Source organism: Athalia rosae, chromosome 7 (genome assembly GCF_917208135.1).
Source record: "Athalia rosae chromosome 7, iyAthRosa1.1, whole genome shotgun sequence".
Taxonomy (NCBI): Eukaryota; Metazoa; Arthropoda; class Insecta; order Hymenoptera; family Athaliidae; genus Athalia; species Athalia rosae.
Window position 1 is genome coordinate 15313953 of NC_064032.1, and position 16350 is coordinate 15330302.

Below are 16350 nucleotides of genomic sequence, written 5' to 3' on the forward strand. Positions count from 1 at the left end.
CTTAGGCGACTTGTTGTGATCTACAGCCCTCAAGGTGACATCTCATAACAAAGAGCTACCCTTCTGGCTACGCTGGTTCCAGCAAAGCTCGGGCTCGCTCGTAGAACGAGGAATACGAATATTTCGAAGCATACGTTGATCGCAACCACTTTCAACAGAATCGCCCTGTATATACATAGTTATGTATACATGAAGAAAAAATCCCATATGATATAGTAATAATTTAAAATAAGCTGTATAATTCGCGTTACATTGTAAATGAACGAAGGGTATACAATGTGTATATACATATAATATATACTCATATGGTCAGAAAAAAAAGAATTACATCGACATCGTATTTCATAGTTATATGTATACATATAATCGCGTTCATAATTAACACGATATCGACATAAATGTAGGTACTATACATAGATTAAAGCTCTTGTATTATAACAATATATAATTATTACAATTATTATTATCATTATCATTATTAGTATCTATTATTATGTATTATTATTATTATGATTATCATCCATAGCACCTATGTTTTTGTATTTGGTATATAATTATAATTAAAAAGACAAAAGAATATAAAAACAAAACATGAGTAATGTTACAGAACTCAATTGATTCAAAAAAAAAAAGAAATTAATTTAAATTAGAATGTTTTTTATATTTAGATCTTGGAATCGTATCGTACTGCGACTTCGGTTTGATTCGAAACTGGGCGATGCTCCTCTGAAAAAGAAAGATGTTTAATAATTACTAATATACACAATGAGGGATAAAAAATTTTATTGCACCTCTTTTATTTTTGAAAACTAAAAAAGATACTTACAATTTTGGAATATCCTTCACGTAGTTGACACTGGTGAAAGAATTTTTGATACCTTGAGAAAGTTCTTCAGTTTTTCTAAGTGATTTTTGTTCCCAGACTTTGGTAGGTGATAATAAGGTACTCGAACCACTACGTAATTGTTTTGGACGATTATCAGCCGATCTCTTTATCTCAGAAACAATAGATGGAGTCGTCTGGACCCTTCGCTTCATTATAAATCTCTGATCCTGCTCCCTGGAAGATATAACTAGGTGAGTCAATTTTAATGGAACGAAACGTGAGCCAACAAGACTAATTATTAACTATTATTACCTAAAGGATTTTATCAATCTGATGGAATCTGCACGCTGAAGTTGCTTCGAAGGGTTACTACTGCAAAGCAACTGTGACTTCGGATTCGTCGTAGAAACACTTTCCTCGCCCCTTCGTTTCTGTTTCTCCTCAAGTCGTTGTTTGATAATTCTCGTCCTTTTTTTTTCTTCTTGCCTCTTAAGCTCTTCCAGTCGCTTATTCTGCTCGTCATCCATGGCAATTTTTCTAGCTTTTTCAGCCTTCCAATCTTCGATCATCCTTTTCTTCTCTAACACAGCTTCTTTCGACTGTTTTTTATCCCTCTCATTGTGAATTACCGTGGGGATGTTGTCTTCAACATTTCTTGCCGATTTTTCGGCTTTTTTAATTTTCCATTCCGCGATATCCCTTTTTCTTTTCGCACCCAATTCACTGTACACTTTCCACCAAGCCTCGTGGTTCACGATATCCTCTTTTGTGAGGTGCTCCCGTTTCTTTCTCAATTCTATGACAAGCTTTGGAACCGTTACGCAACGTTTTCTCAATTTCAAAAAGAGGACATGATCGTCATTCGCCCATCCTTGGGTGTGACCAGTCCGGGATACGAGTTCGTTGAACTCGTCGTGGGACTCTGAACGGGGTAAAAAAGTCTTCGCATTACCGCGGGATGACCCGTTAAACTTTTTAGCGACAATTCCATGCTCCGCGAAAGCTTTTCTCTCGAATTCCTTTAGTTCAGAGTCCAACGATTCCTCTTTTTGCTTCAATTTGGCGATAATTCCGTTATTGCGAAAATCCTCTATGTCTTTGGATAACTGGGTAAGACGAGATTTAAAATCCGCTGTGTCTGTAGGATGAAAATATCAAATTACGCGAACCTTGTCACGATTTTTAATTCAGGACATACGGACTCACCCAAGTTCTTAATTCCTGAGTAATCCGTCTGAAAAAGTATCGTCTTGAAGAATTTTAATTCTTTCAGGATGGCAAGAGCGGTTCTTCTCACCTCTTGTACGTCTGGTTGCCTGTAAAAAGGAACAGACTGCTCATCCTACGCAACAAGCTGACTGATAATTTATATATTGTGATGATCACCTTTTCGATAAAGCGGAGAGATTATATTCACAAATTTCTCTGATGATATCGCCATCTATTTTCATCCCTCTTATCGCTCCGGAGATATTTTTTTCCAGGTATTCTTCTTGAACTTTCAATCTCCTGTACTCCCGCAGTCGATCAGCCATCTTCTTATTTGTTACATTAAACTATGGGGGACTAGATTGAACTTAAGTTACAACGTTACCTGGCAACGAAAGCCAACACCTGACAAGCAACAGGTGCTAAAAGGGAAAACCCACGCAACAGGAAAACTTCCCAATTTTATGATCAGCGTGATATCTGTCCAGTGAAAATAACTATGAAATAATTGAACGCGATGTGATTCTGTGGTGTTCAATTCAGACGCAAAATGAATTGACAGATTTTAATTGCCTTGATTTATTAATTGACCAATAAAATTGTAAATTATCTGCTTCTTCACATCGATACGAACGATATGGAGTTGGAAGAGGAAAAGGCTAGTCTAAATTACGACTGCAACTACAATTTATTTCTCGCCAAGAGGCTGATAGCCGACATGAGACACATGCGAGGTGAATAAACAAAATTTTTGACCCTGTCATTAGAGATAATTGGTTCAATTAATTTTGGATTTGATCGTAACTTTGAAAATTTAAGATCGTCAACGCGTCATCAAGTGGCTTCGGTATCTGATGTCGTCGAACAAATCCATTCAGGAAATGCAGTTAAGGAACGATTTTATGTATTACCTCGTACTTCATCTCCAGGAAGGGACACTCAGACCTCCTTTTGACGCGGAACCTCCGGCGGTTGGAAGTCTCGTCGATATCGCAGGACTCATTGTAATTATGTTCGCTATCTCAAAAATAATTGCGCTACGTTATATTCGTCATTCGATTTTTGGCTTTCTATAATTGATCTATGGATAAAATTGATCGAGTTATGGCCGATTTATCCCTCGAAAATGTGAAAAATCGAGGATATCTCGATGGGAAAAATTCGTAGCACAATTTAGTCAACGAATTCGTGTTCCTGGAGTCAAGATACGAAAGAAAAGTGTCTTGCGATCGATTTTATAAATACAATTTTGGGTCAAAGAAAAATATTCCATTTTATACAAATGCTATTCTTGTATAGGTAGCCACGTGCGCGCGGTTTGTTGTGGGGCGTAACCTCTGCTCAGCCCCGAAGGTGACGCCTCACAACAAAGCGCTAGGCTGCTGGCTACCTGACTCCAGCAAAGCTCGGGTTTGCTGGTGAATTGAGAAATTCGAATATTTCGACCCATCATGTCTTAATTTTTCTGCTCCCAACAGCGAATAATCGATGATTACTCGATCGATTGCATGAGTAGATTATTTTGGCTTTCAGATTTGGATTCCTGGGCTGATTATACGTGAAATTACTCTTGAAGAACCAAAAATAAATTCGATTTTTGAGCAAAATATAAATCATTTTTTCAATTGGGCCTAATATGCTTTTCTTACGTATTTTGACCTCAGAAATCCGAATCTGAAAGAAAAATTGATCTATTTCTAAAATTGACCGAGTTATCGCCAATTTTCAGCTTTTCGGGGTCAAAAATAAAAAATTTATTTTATGGTCTATCTTAATGTAATTTGAGCTCAGGAATTTGAATCTGGAAGAAAAATTGATCTATCTTGAAAAATGACCGAGTTATCCCCATTTTTTCGCATTTTTTGGCATAAATTTGAGGATATCTCGAAGGGAAAAAATCGTAGCTCAATTTGGACGACGGATTCGTGTTCCTGAGGTCAAAATACATAAGAAAAGTGCCATACGATCAATTTTAAAAAATAAAAATTTTTGGTCAAAATTTGAGATTTTTTCAAGGTGTACCCCTTTGGATTTTTTCAAATTTTGGCCAAAAATTTTTATTTTTTAAAATTGATCGTATGGCACTTTTCTTATGTATTTTGACCTCAGGAACACGAATCCGTCGTCCAAATTGAGCTACGATTTTTTCCCTTCGAGATATCCTCAAATTTATGCCAAAAATCGCGAAAAATCGCGAAAAAATGGGGATAACTCGGTCATTTTTGAAGATAGATCAATTTGTCTTTCAGATTCAAATTCCTGAGCTCAAATTACATTAAGATAGAACATAAAATCAATTTTTTATTTTTGACCCCAAAAAGCTGAAAATTGGCGATAACTCGGTCAATTTTAGAGATAGATCAATTTTTCTTTCAGATTCGGATTCCTGAGGTCAAAATACGTCAGAAAAGTGGAATACAATCAATTTTAAAAAATAAAAAAAATTGGTCAAAAATTGAAAAAATCCAGAGGGGTACCCCTTGGAAATTTTTCAATTTTTGGGAAAAAATCAACATTTTTTCGAGGATTTTCCATGCTATTCTTTTGTATTTGGGCTCAGGAATCCGAATCTGAAAGCCAAATTGATGTATCTATAAAATTGATCGAGTTATCGCCAATTCATCGCTCTGAAATGTGAAAACTCGAGGATGTCCTGATGAGATTTATTTCCAACTCGATTTAATCGACGTCCTGCGTCGTAGCTTTTGAAAATTTTCGACTTGGTATCAATAAGTGGTCCGAGCATGGTTCCCGAGACCCTCTAAGACGTTGGAAAAGTTTCAAATTCAAAAAATATACTGGAAAAAGTGGACCGTTTGACGTGGAATGTAACGTAAACTTGCCTCTTCTTTCCTCGATGTTAAATTTTGGAAATATTCGAATTACAGCGCCTCACAATCTTGGAAATATCTATACTGCCGTTAAAATACATGTTGTCTCATGAGAAAATTTATTATGTATACAAACGTATTTATAGCCAGGAAGAATCGACAACACTGAAAATCCCGAGGAGATCATAGCTTCGCTCGAAGAACCGGGTGGAGATAATCCAATGGTTATGAAAATGTCTCCAGACGGTGGCGCGTTCCTCGCGGCTCAGCCTGTCCCTCATCAAGGATCATTTTGCTACCTCGCCATAACTACTAAAAAGGACGAGATCCGATAAACGATCGGATTATCAATTTTTTTCTATATCGCCTCGTTTATTTAGAAAACGATAAATATTTTGTACGCCAATATTACGACTGCCGAACGTGGGTTATAGGTGAGAAAAAGATTCAATTTCCTCAAAATGTTCGTTGTTTTATTCCATTCGAAAGAGAGAGAAAAAAAAAAAAGGAAAAAAAAGTGTATCACGCTGCTGCGTAATTAGAATCGCTGATTACGGGACAGATTTTCCAAAATTTTCATCCGGTATCCGGTATAATTTTGGACGAATAGACGAATTTTCTCAAGGAGTCCATTTCCTCTATAACGTATTGGATGTTAGACTTTTTTTTCTATATATAGGTACTTCGAATATCTACGATATCTACATGTATACGTCTGTGTACACTCATATAATAATTGCTCTTTCGGCTATACCTGCAAACATCTGATAAGGTTTCGAGCGAAGATAAGTTACGTCACAGATACATATTATAATATTCCCTCCAACTATCGAGATCACATCTCCAGAGAGTAACAGATTATAATATTCTATTGCCAAACGTCATCCCATACACATCAAAATTTACATCGTACACCAACGAAAAATTTTACTTTACATTCGAAAAAAGAACAGAAATCACCCTTGAATTCGGAGCCGATTTTCTCTCGTTCCTCTCTTTCCTTGTTCGTTGAAAATCTTTATACTCCATCGGAGTAAAGATTATAAGCAATAATAATGATAAAATACCGTTCATTCGACGTTTTAGCTCACGTATGTAAATCTATAATATATAAGTGGTGTGCGTGTTCATAAAATTATCACCTCTGCAGTAAATCGAAGATGATCTTCGCAGTTAATTCTTTGCTGGAGTAAAATTCTTTCGCCAGATTCGCGCTGTGAACGTGCGATTGTTGTTTTTATCAAATTTGATAGAAAAAAAAAAAATTATTGATCCACTTCAAGATTTTCGCATCAATTTCCGATCGTTGCGAGTCGTGCACGGTCGACGTGACAGTTAAAGTTTCGGACGAGGATACGTGAAGAAGAAAAGGAGAAACTTCGAATCATCCGAAATACGAGGAGAAAAATTAAAAGAACAAAATCGAGAAATACGGCAACGATCGCGACACACGTAGCGCTCTACCCCGTACGATATGATTGTGTCAGCTGACGAAGAAATATCAGCTGATTGCGAATCGGTCCGCCGATATTGCGAAGAGTATTCTGAAGTTGCAGCTAATTAAAGTTGGAATTATAATTGACAGTTCTAGGAGACGAGGTTCGTAATTTTATTTCCGGTATCCGAAGGCTGATGGATATGGGAGATGGGATGTTCACCAAGTTCGTTTTTACGGTGCAGCAGAAGGGGAAGGGATAAATTTGACAACGTTATACGATTAAATGGTAACTCGCACAATAACTCTGTCGCTGAGAGACCAACCGTCACTGCTGTCGCCGGAGTCCAGGAACGGACAAAGAGCATCGTCAGGTCCGGTGAGTTGTTGAAAAATTCATCAGTAAACAGTTTTTCCACTTCTACTTGCGACCCTCGGAGAGTCGAGGGATCATCGCGATTTTTCCTTCGGATTTTTTCGTTACAAAATTTACAGTTTCCACCCTAGAGGATGGTTTCGTTTCTGGATCATATAATTCGCGTGTCGTTTCAAGGTTTCCGGGGTCGTAGAACCCGAATAAAAATTTCCGTGATTTATCACGGCTCTTTTCGAAAGCGTAATTCGAAGTCGGATAAAAAAAAATACTTTTTCACAGACGAATAATTTCCCAATCGCACGTATCCCGATCCAACGAATAACACAAGTTATTAACGATCATTCCAGAACTTTCGGACCGGTTCAAAAACGCCGGTGATTTCTGCCCTTCGATAAGAGTCTCCCTCCAGGATTCCGGAAAAACATGGTCGTCCCATTACCTTTCGAAGCAGACTCTCCCTAGCATTGGTAATGAATTTTTCATTCGTTAATTCTAAGATAAAAAAAGGCCGAGGGAAAAACGTCGCACCTACACGTATGAACGGTACGTGCGTGCGTCTTCGTGATATTTTTCGATTTTTCGATACAGCTTTTGCTGTAATCTGTTCGCTCTTGAGGGCCTGTAACGGTGTGGTGTATGAGAGTGAAATCAGTCACAAAACCGAACAGCTGCTTTCGCTGCTGTTAGTTATCCGAAAGCTAGCTTATAGCCTCACTCCGCGCACTTTATACCCACCTATGTCAGTCAGAGCTGATCGTGTGTCCGATCAAGAGTTTGCCGGTGCAACAGAGTGCCACAGACCTCCTCTTCCGAACATCACAACAACAACAACAACAACAACAACAACAAAAACAACAACACCACAATAAAACTGTTTGATAAATTTTTGCATTTATTTTTCCTTTTTTTATACATTCGTTTATGTCTTACACTTCGGGCAAATTATACATATAAAAAAAAAAAAAAAAATAGATAAAACTTATTCAATTCGGTCAGACTTTACCCTACATAAGAATAATTATACTCAACTATATATGAAAATAAAACAACTAAACTAAAAGCAATCTACGAGATCGGTAACATATGAATATAACAGAAAAGTTTCGACGCTAAAATTGAAAAAAATTGATAACATTGTTAATTACGAATTTCTGAAATATGAGAAACGAATGAGACGAAGGAAATTGATGGGGAAAAAAAATCTTTTACAATGACCCGCGGCGCGAGTATACGAATTGTAAAAGTATAATTTTCGGGGCCTCAATTTACCTGCATACCTTTACCTGCGTTTAAGTATGCGTTACGCGCATTATACGTATGTATATTTTGTGAGTATGTATTCTATTGGTATGAATTTCGTTGCCCGCGGGGCGATTTAATTAAAAGAAGTCGACGTCGTCGTCGTCCTCCTCCTCCTCTGTAGGAGGCATTATAGGTAAGTTACGTTGTTGGTGGTTGCCGATTGCGTATTACATGGAACACGGGTCGGTGTACGTACGTTGTACGGATCGTTTCTTGTAACCCAATTCGGATAAACTGGTATTATAAAGCTAGGTATAAGTGTATAAAATATATGAATGCTTTATAACTCACGTACGTAAACGTATGGCATCGTAGGACGTCGTTGTAAATATAAAATATATCGCATATTTCGCAATCTTTTCACATAGAATATTTTATACATATATTATGATTGTCGTACAACACGACTGTATACATCGTGCACCCGTACAACATATTGATCATACGATTTAACCCGCAGTTGTGAAAATCGGAAGAAATCCAAAGAAAAATATCGCTACACTGATCGGCGAGAACCCTTTTTCTTTTTATCTACCTATTTGACGCTCTGGATTTGAATTTTTTCTAGTTCAAATTGTTCTCTTTTATTTTTCTTCCATTTGAGGACGCGTCGTGCACTTCAATGCCGATGAAAAGATTCCTTCTTTCGTTTTTTACGCGTATACGTATTTTCTTTTTAATCGATTTCGAAACCCGTTGATCAAAGGTGAAAGTGATTTACGTGGACCTAATATCAATAATGAAAATTTTAGTATCGACGACAGCAGCAGCGGAAGATTTAGTCCAAAATATAACGCAGTTGAATAGGCTGGCCTGAATTTCTTTTTCACGTTCTTATTCCCGCTTTGAATCGAATTTTTATGTATCGTGTGCGTACAGTACACGGCATTCCATATACGAAATTAATAAGCGTGTTACACAATCTGATCCGCGTTCGACGTACGTCGAGCAATTTCGACGAATTAATTTGTTATTACTCTAGATATTGAATGAACAAAGTTCAGAAGTTATAGATTCCAAGTGAACGAAAAACACGAACGAATTGAAAAGATAAAAATAAAGAAAGGAGAGATTTTAAGGGTGTTCGTGCGCGATGAAATGGTGATCGGAATAGTTGAACTCAATGAGAGAAACGTTAATTAAGATATAATACAGTTTCGTAAATGGTGGCTCCATGAAATCGTCGGCTGGAGGAACCAATTCACCTAACAATAGTAAATATCACCTAATTAACAGCGATCGAGATCCAACGTCCAGCAACGATGACGAGAGTATTCTGAATCAGGGTACGAGACTGCTGTCGATTAATAATGGTGGGTATATGCTGCGATATCAGGGTCGACGTTCCCTCCTTTCCAGTTCTTTACTCTTCGGTTATTTACCTTATTTTTTTCTATGAGAATCTAATGAGCTGTAGAGATTTTCTCGCACTGATCACGCATCGCGCTTCATTGCTGTGACGCGTTCGAATTGGTTTTGTTCGGTAGCTACGCAATAAAATTCTAATCAACGTTGGCCGATAAGGTTGCCATGGTGCAACAATAATATCAATTAATGACGATCGTTTGATTATCGTGTGATCTCATAGGCACAGACTTCGCACGCCGTGCATTATTACCTACGTTAACAAAATTCAACTCTGCTTTCATCCGTTTTGTAGGATCCGAAGAAGAGGATTCGACGCTCCCAACTTTTGATCAGGCTTTCGAGTCGAGCAGGATTCGAAATCTGCCGGAGTTCGAGGAAGGGGATGTCTACGTGGTCGTAAGTATTCCCGTGTTCTTTTCAGGTTTTCATTATTTCATCTTTCGTACGAACAAATTCAGAGCTGAATTTTTCTTTTTTTCTCACGTCTCGCAAACCTACATCTATATACACACACACACCGTTATTTATAAGATATATAATACAAGGTTTACAATAACAAAATCAGTATAGTGTATAAGGTGTATGTACTTCAAACGAATATATTTCTGGTTCTGCCGGAAGATTTATGAAGTAAACTTGTACTGATATATGTCTATACTCATTGTATACGGTTCGTAAATCGTGGCTGTCGGGAATCGAATTTGTTCTTTTTACTTTTTTAAAAGCCGCTGAGCTGACGTATCATCGAACGAAATTTACCGAAAGATTCTCACCCCGTTGTTCGTTGGTTTTTTTTTTTCTGTTATTTTTCAGACTCATAACCAGAGTGTACTTTTGATCGATCACATTTATTCCGTCATAGCGGCGTCATATTTGATATAAAACTTTTGTCTATAATAATCGTTATCTATAGTTTTTTTTTTTATTATATATGTACTTATATCACACTGCGTCGTATATATGCGTTATCACCTATGATCGATGATGTATATACGCATTGTACATAATAAGTATATAAAATATAACGTGTTTTACGAGTGATCCACGTGAGATTGTGTTGTAAATATTTACATTACTAAAAGCTATATGCTTCTACTTTCGCGCAATTAGATTTTTGAGGGCCGCGGTGATGGCTTTTTTTTTTTTTTGGAATTCATTTCAGAGAAGAATACGGCTATCGCGGACGTCGATTTCAGGGTTCTTGGGACCGTTAAATCCAAATGTTACGACGGAATTATTAAATTCATTACGTCGGTTATATTCGAAGTCGAAATAATCGGACCTTTGATCTTACGTCGATTTTCTCTAGCCACGCAGAGTACGCCATTTGTCGATTTTTTCACTGAAGCACAAGCGAAAAAGAAGAAGAAAAAAACAACAAAAAACCAAAAAACAATAAGCAATGTTTGATATGCCATAAATTATGAAAGTACATTATCGTTTTATCTGTAACAGGTGACGGTAAAGTAATTTGATATTTTCGATTAAGGCTTATAGTTCATTGCGATGTATCTTAACGTGACGATATTTTTATGTACAACGTGTTTCGTTCGCTTATGACGATGTGCACAAAAAAATACGCGTCTAATCAGTCCGACGACAAGTTTTTGAGAGTGATATGATAATGGTAGGAGAGAAAAAGTATGGGGGTAGAAATATTTCTATGAAAGAATGTTGAACATCGTGAAGCTTATATTGAATTCGATCGGTGTACGTATAAGATAAGAGATTGTGCGGAGATGATTGATAAGGAGGTGATTGATTGGGTGGTCAATACGGACTAGTCTTTCCGAGTGAACGGTTGACGTCTGAAGACCTCGATTGCCTTTTAAACATGCAAATGAGGAATAAAAACGATAAGAATAATTAGAAAGAGATTAGAATAAAAAAGTTATCGGTAGAAGAGCGATCGATGGATGTCCGATGATTATTGACGACAACGGGGTGGACGTCGGGAGCCCAGATATCGAAACGGAATCTGGAGAAGCGAGCCGAATTGGAATGCCGACGTCGGATACAAGACGGCTGACCAAACCGACGCTTTACATCCATGGATCGATACGAAGCGACGACGGGATCGAAATCGAGGACGAGGATTCCTGGGCAACCAGAATTATTCCCGGAATTTGTATGAGGATCGTTGCGAGCTGTTATCCAACATCTTACAGTGTTGATATCAAAGAACCGTGCGTTCCAATCATCGTTCCCGACACGCATGTAAGAATTATAAAGGAATCGCGCGACGACTGTATATCGCTGAAAAACTCAAACAGTCGAATGAAGTTTTTAAAAAATATGTGAAAGCTGTAGGGATGAAATCTTACCATCTAAATCGATAGATGGAATGAGTAATGCAGGTTAATTCGTTGTCCGAGATACTCGGAAAGGTACAAAGGCAGTCTAATCGCTTATCGCTGATGATTCGTTATTTGTTTCATATAATTTTTTGTAATAGACCGCGAGTGTTCGATCCCTAGGGATCAGGTGATTCGATAATCTGTTATCTTGCTCGTTGAGAAGTTGAATTACTTTTTCTTTGTCTTCCAGAAGGGTCCACAGGACTTGAAATCCAATTTGCTTACGTCATGGAGCCCCAGCTCGACGAAGGTAAGGAAATCAGAGCCTTAAAGACATAAAAAAAAAACTAAGCTTGACCAAAACTTGGACTGAATTTTTCGAAGATCCTCCTGGTTTTTGGACGGGATGACCATCAGTCCGAAGTCCTTGGATCGGCGGCCAAGAGATTAGGGTGGTCGACAACTTACATGAGAAATGCAGACGCTGCTCTGGAGTCGTTTCACTCTCGAGGACACGACATCGTCGTTATAGATCACAGAGGATCCCGAGGGATCGATCCGGATTCCGTATGCAGGTCAATCACTGGCTCCCAAATATCAAATTTTGCGGTTAGATCGTTATAGTAATGGTTGATTTGTTACCTACATAGGCGAATAAGGGTGTCGGGCGTAAACCCGAACTGTGTAATCGTGGCTCTAGTTCGAAAGTCGTAAGTAAAGTACGTGGAGTGGAGTGCAAAGTCGTGTCGAATTAGAAGGCTAATTGGAGTGGGCGAATTTCTCACGTTTACAGATTTCTGGCAAACTCAGAGCAGGACCAGATTGCCACTTTGGGCCTTATGGAGATTGGATTTAACCGGGTGAGCGATATCGTCGGATTAATTTAATTCTAAAATAAAAATTGCGGAGTAGATATTTTCTCCGATAACACCCGGTGATCTTTACAGACACTTCTGGAGTGTTCGCAGGAAAATCTCCTGGTCAATGAACTAGCTAATATTCATGCTAGCGAACTCCAACCACGTCTTCATCTAGCCGCCTTTCATTCACTTTATATCGCTATTGACAGATGCAGAGACATGGTACACGTGACGAATGACAAGCACATTGTACAGGTCGGTATTCAGAAAATATCATTCCCTTGTTATCCCTTTCCTGAGTCAATTTTACGATTACAATTTTTACTATGCCTAGTTTACTAACAAAGCCAGCGAACGTCTCCTTGGATACAAACCAGAGGAGCTCCTGGGTAACAAAATTATGGATATAGTATCCTCTGATAATTTTGTGCTGATGGATCAGCACCTTCAACGTGGTAGAGAGTGGGAAGGAAACATGAACTGCAAGAGAAAATCGTCAAAGACGATAACAATCAACTGTCGTATAGTCCCATTCTCCGCATCCGGAAGGTCTGATTCTAGTACTCAATGAATTAATTAGTGATCGTTAATAAAGATTGCTTGGGATGCAGTTCTAATTAGCTTGATTGTGTCTACGTCAATTTCCTTCCTCCGTAGGAAACCGACGCACTATATTTACGTACACGACACAACGTATCTACTGGAGAACATGGGAGTCGGACCTGGAAACACTGGAATTCCACATCAGATGCCAAGAGGGAGTCTCCACTCGCTCAGAAGGGGGTCTTTAGACCTAAAATCTATCAGCAGTGAAAGTAAATATGGAAAAGAAAGAATAACTGGCTTTCCAACGAGAAACATTTTTCTATCATTTCAGCACACAGGCGATCTAGCTTCAGTAGACTTCATACCCTACCCCTCGAATCGCCGATTACTAGGGTCATCGGTATGCTGTCCAATGCCGTTAATGATATTTCGACGGGGAATCCTGAGCTTGCTCTCCAGCTGGACAAGGTAAATGTTTTCCAGTTCAAAATTCTGTGAACTTATATCAAGACGTTGAAAATTCCTAGGCCATCGAGTTGCTCAAAAGCACCGAATTGTACGCACCTCAATTAAGGGAGGACAGCAGAAGTTACGACCCTGTTATGACGGACCTCGTTGGTGCTCTTCTCTCGGTAAGTTTTTAATTAATGCGAATCGGAATGTGGATAACGAGCATTGGTTTTCCAACCATCAGGCTCCAGTTTATTCGAGGGACTCGAGACGATCGTCTAACGACTCTGCGAATAGATTACCGCTGAGCAAAACTTTGGGAGCTTCTTCGTCGCATCGGATTTCTCTTAAGGGATATAGACCACCGCAAGAGATACACGACATGATGGAAAAAAGTCTGAACTGGGACTTCGACATATTTAAACTGGAAGTGTTGTCCAGCGGAAGGTGGGAGAAGAGCCGATAAATTGGGCTGAATAAATAAATGATGAGGAAACTGAATTCATAATTTCAGACCTCTGGTTTACCTCGGCATGAATCTTATTGGGCTTTACGAGGGTCTGGCGACCTTAGGGTGCGATGAAAAGACCCTATTTAACTGGCTGACAATCGTCGAAATGCATTATCACGCAGAAAACAGCTATCACAATTCATCTCATGCAGCTGACGTCCTTCAAGCGACTGCAAAGTTCATGCGATCCGAAAGACTAAAGATGATATTCGACCCTCTTGATGAGGTCACCGCGCTCATTGCTGCTGCTGCACATGACATTGATCACCCAGGGCGATCTAGGTTGGATCTAAGATATGAATCCTAGTGAAAAGTGAGACGCAAGTTCATTTATTTTTTTTCTGGGTTCCAGTCAATTCCTTTGTAACGCGGATAACAAACTGGCAATCTTATACAACGATTTGGCAGTACTTGAGTCTCACCACGCAGCGCTTACCTTCAAGCTAACTTTGGCTGACGACAGAGCAAATATATTCAAGGTAAGTAGTGGTGAGAACCCTCAATGCTTTTATTTGACGTGAGTTATTTTTTCAGAACTTGGACAGAGAAGCGTACAAGGTGGCACGTCAAAATGTAATTGACATGATCTTGGCCACAGAAATGACGAAACACTTCGAACACCTTGCTAAATTTGTGAACGTCTGTAGCAGTCGAATGGCAGGTGACTCACAGTCTGAGGTATCCTGTCTAAACCGGATCAACGACAGTTGAATAAACAAAAAAGCAAACCTTCAGATGCTTTTGTTGCATGTATTGATTGTTGTTACAGAATTTGGCTACCAAGTGCATTTCATTATCTAAATTTCAGCCTCTCTCGGATATCATTGATATGACGGTGCTCCTCCAGCCAGAAAATATAACACTGGTTAAAAGGATGATGATTAAATGCGCCGACGTTTCAAATCCAACACGACCATTGAAAGCATGTATAGAATGGGCAAGGCGGATAGCTGAAGAGTATTTTCGGCAAGTAAGTAGAGACAAAAGTCAAATGAGTTGAAGGTCTGATGACTTTGTTTGCTGTAGGCATTCTGATACTTTTTTATGTAGACAGATGAGGAGAAACAAAACGAGATGCCAGTTGTCATGCCTATGTTTGACCGGTTGACCTGCTCGATACCAAAATCGCAGATCGGTTTTGTCGACTATATCATTAACGACATGGTTGAAGCCTGGGATGGTAAGTTACTTGTTCAACTCGATAGTTGAGCAAAGTTCAGAGGAGGATTAGAGAAGAGAGTCTATATTCATTGACGAGGTGTATAATCATTTCAGCATTCATCGATATGCCAGAATTGATAAATCACATGAGATTGAATTATGACAAATGGAAAGAGTATCAAGTAGGTACATTCGATTATTCGACTTTGTAAATTATGAGCGACTGTAAGGTTACACTAAAATTTTCTCAGGAGCAAGGGGTAACAACTCTGCAGGATATTGAAAAATTGCAGACTGCACCAGAACTACAGATACCAAGACTAAAACCATAATTAAGGATTTCAGACACTGGTAGAGATGATTGGAAGGACATTAATACTCTCGAGTCCGCACGAAGAGATCAAAATATATCGTTATATATAAAATGTACGCTTACTGTAAATTATTTTCATTATTCTATAAATACGTCAAAAACCCGTTTTCCGTTACCGTAACCGCATCCTCATCGAGCACTAATATAGTGGAAATTTGATATTAATGTGTCCTTTATTTTTTTGACCTAATATAATTTAATGAGAACAATAGGAATTTCAAAACACACCATACCTGAGCCAGGCTGAACCGGTTGGTCAGCTGACAAGTTGTCAGAATAAATTTAGAGTAAATCTTTTTTATTTTCTATTTGATCTAGAGGTTCACTCCTTTCGAATTATATCTCGAATAAAATTTATATGCAAAGTAACTGGACTCCAAATTTTGAAACACTAAAGAAACATTTGATATCGACATAACCTGATTTTTAAAGTGGTTTTTCGAAGTACCAGCCCATTATTTTCCACTGAACTCGACTGTATTATTTTTTTCCTCTTCTCTTTGGCTATTTATTAAAAAAGTTGACATACCTTGGAGGAGAGTATTATAAATATTTCCTCGTGATCCCACAAAAACTAATTACATGTTGACACGAAAAAATATTCAAGTAAACTATTCGATCAACCGTAACATGGCGTTGATGAACTTTTTAAAGGTCGAAGATCGATGTCGAAGATCAATCTTCGTGATCCATTCGGCATTGTTATTTAGAAAGGGTAGAGCCCTCTGTATTTCATGTAGACTATTATTATTCGTAATTTGGTTTTCTCTTTCTGTTTGTAATTGATTTTAATTGATCAATTTTT

General features: G+C 38.3%; 3 protein-coding genes across 3 annotated transcripts; 2 read left to right on the plus strand and 1 right to left on the minus strand.

Annotated features, from left to right (window-relative positions):
* Window positions 1-95: 95 nt before the first annotated feature.
* LOC105689640 (coiled-coil domain-containing protein 112-like) lies at window positions 96-2435 on the minus strand. The gene is made up of 5 exons (XM_012406802.3): window positions 2213-2435; window positions 2033-2142; window positions 1139-1964; window positions 827-1060; window positions 96-726 (listed from the first exon to the last, which is right to left on the minus strand). Exons 1-5 carry the CDS (start codon window positions 2359-2361, stop codon window positions 642-644), a joined length of 1404 nt encoding a protein of 467 aa, XP_012262225.2. The 5' UTR covers window positions 2362-2435; the 3' UTR covers window positions 96-641.
* On the plus strand, window positions 2288-6571 carry LOC105689668. The gene is made up of 4 exons (XM_012406841.4): window positions 2288-2769; window positions 2855-3039; window positions 5013-5300; window positions 6452-6571. The coding sequence occupies exons 1-3, from the start codon at window positions 2673-2675 to the stop codon at window positions 5199-5201; spliced, it is 471 nt and encodes a 156-aa protein (XP_012262264.1). The 5' UTR covers window positions 2288-2672; the 3' UTR covers window positions 5202-5300; window positions 6452-6571.
* On the plus strand, window positions 5735-15710 carry LOC105689751 (high affinity cAMP-specific and IBMX-insensitive 3',5'-cyclic phosphodiesterase 8A). Its single transcript, XM_020854440.2, has 20 exons — window positions 5735-6680; window positions 7025-7144; window positions 9640-9743; window positions 11895-11954; window positions 12029-12219; window positions 12295-12354; window positions 12438-12504; window positions 12592-12759; window positions 12839-13053; window positions 13162-13319; window positions 13382-13518; window positions 13578-13682; window positions 13745-13947; window positions 14015-14293; window positions 14364-14490; window positions 14546-14689; window positions 14781-14981; window positions 15062-15191; window positions 15287-15354; window positions 15424-15710. Exons 1-20 carry the CDS (start codon window positions 6512-6514, stop codon window positions 15502-15504), a joined length of 2787 nt encoding a protein of 928 aa, XP_020710099.2. The 5' UTR covers window positions 5735-6511; the 3' UTR covers window positions 15505-15710.
* Window positions 15711-16350: the final 640 nt, after the last annotated feature.

Bases quoted from the DNA above. Each gene is read 5' to 3' on its own strand.
- LOC105689640 (XM_012406802.3), bottom strand. From the start codon at position 2,361: ATGGCTGATCGACTGCGGGAGTACAGGAGATTGAAAGTTCAAGAAGAA. The intron at 2,143-2,212 runs GTGATCATCACA...TCCTTTTTACAG, and splicing joins CTCTCCGCTTTATCGAAAAG to GCAACCAGACGTACAAGAGG. The intron at 1,061-1,138 runs GTAATAATAGTT...TATATCTTCCAG, and splicing joins AGATTGATAAAATCCTTTAG to GGAGCAGGATCAGAGATTTA.
- LOC105689751 (XM_020854440.2), top strand. From the start codon at position 6,512: ATGGGATGTTCACCAAGTTCGTTTTTACGGTGCAGCAGAAGGGGAAGG. The intron at 7,145-9,639 runs GTAATGAATTTT...TCCGTTTTGTAG, and splicing joins GCAGACTCTCCCTAGCATTG to GATCCGAAGAAGAGGATTCG. The intron at 13,320-13,381 runs GTAAATATGGAA...CTATCATTTCAG, and splicing joins AAAATCTATCAGCAGTGAAA to CACACAGGCGATCTAGCTTC.
- LOC105689668 (XM_012406841.4), top strand. From the start codon at position 2,673: ATGGAGTTGGAAGAGGAAAAGGCTAGTCTAAATTACGACTGCAACTAC. The intron at 2,770-2,854 runs GTGAATAAACAA...TGAAAATTTAAG, and splicing joins CGACATGAGACACATGCGAG to ATCGTCAACGCGTCATCAAG. The intron at 3,040-5,012 runs GTAATTATGTTC...ACGTATTTATAG, and splicing joins TCGATATCGCAGGACTCATT to CCAGGAAGAATCGACAACAC.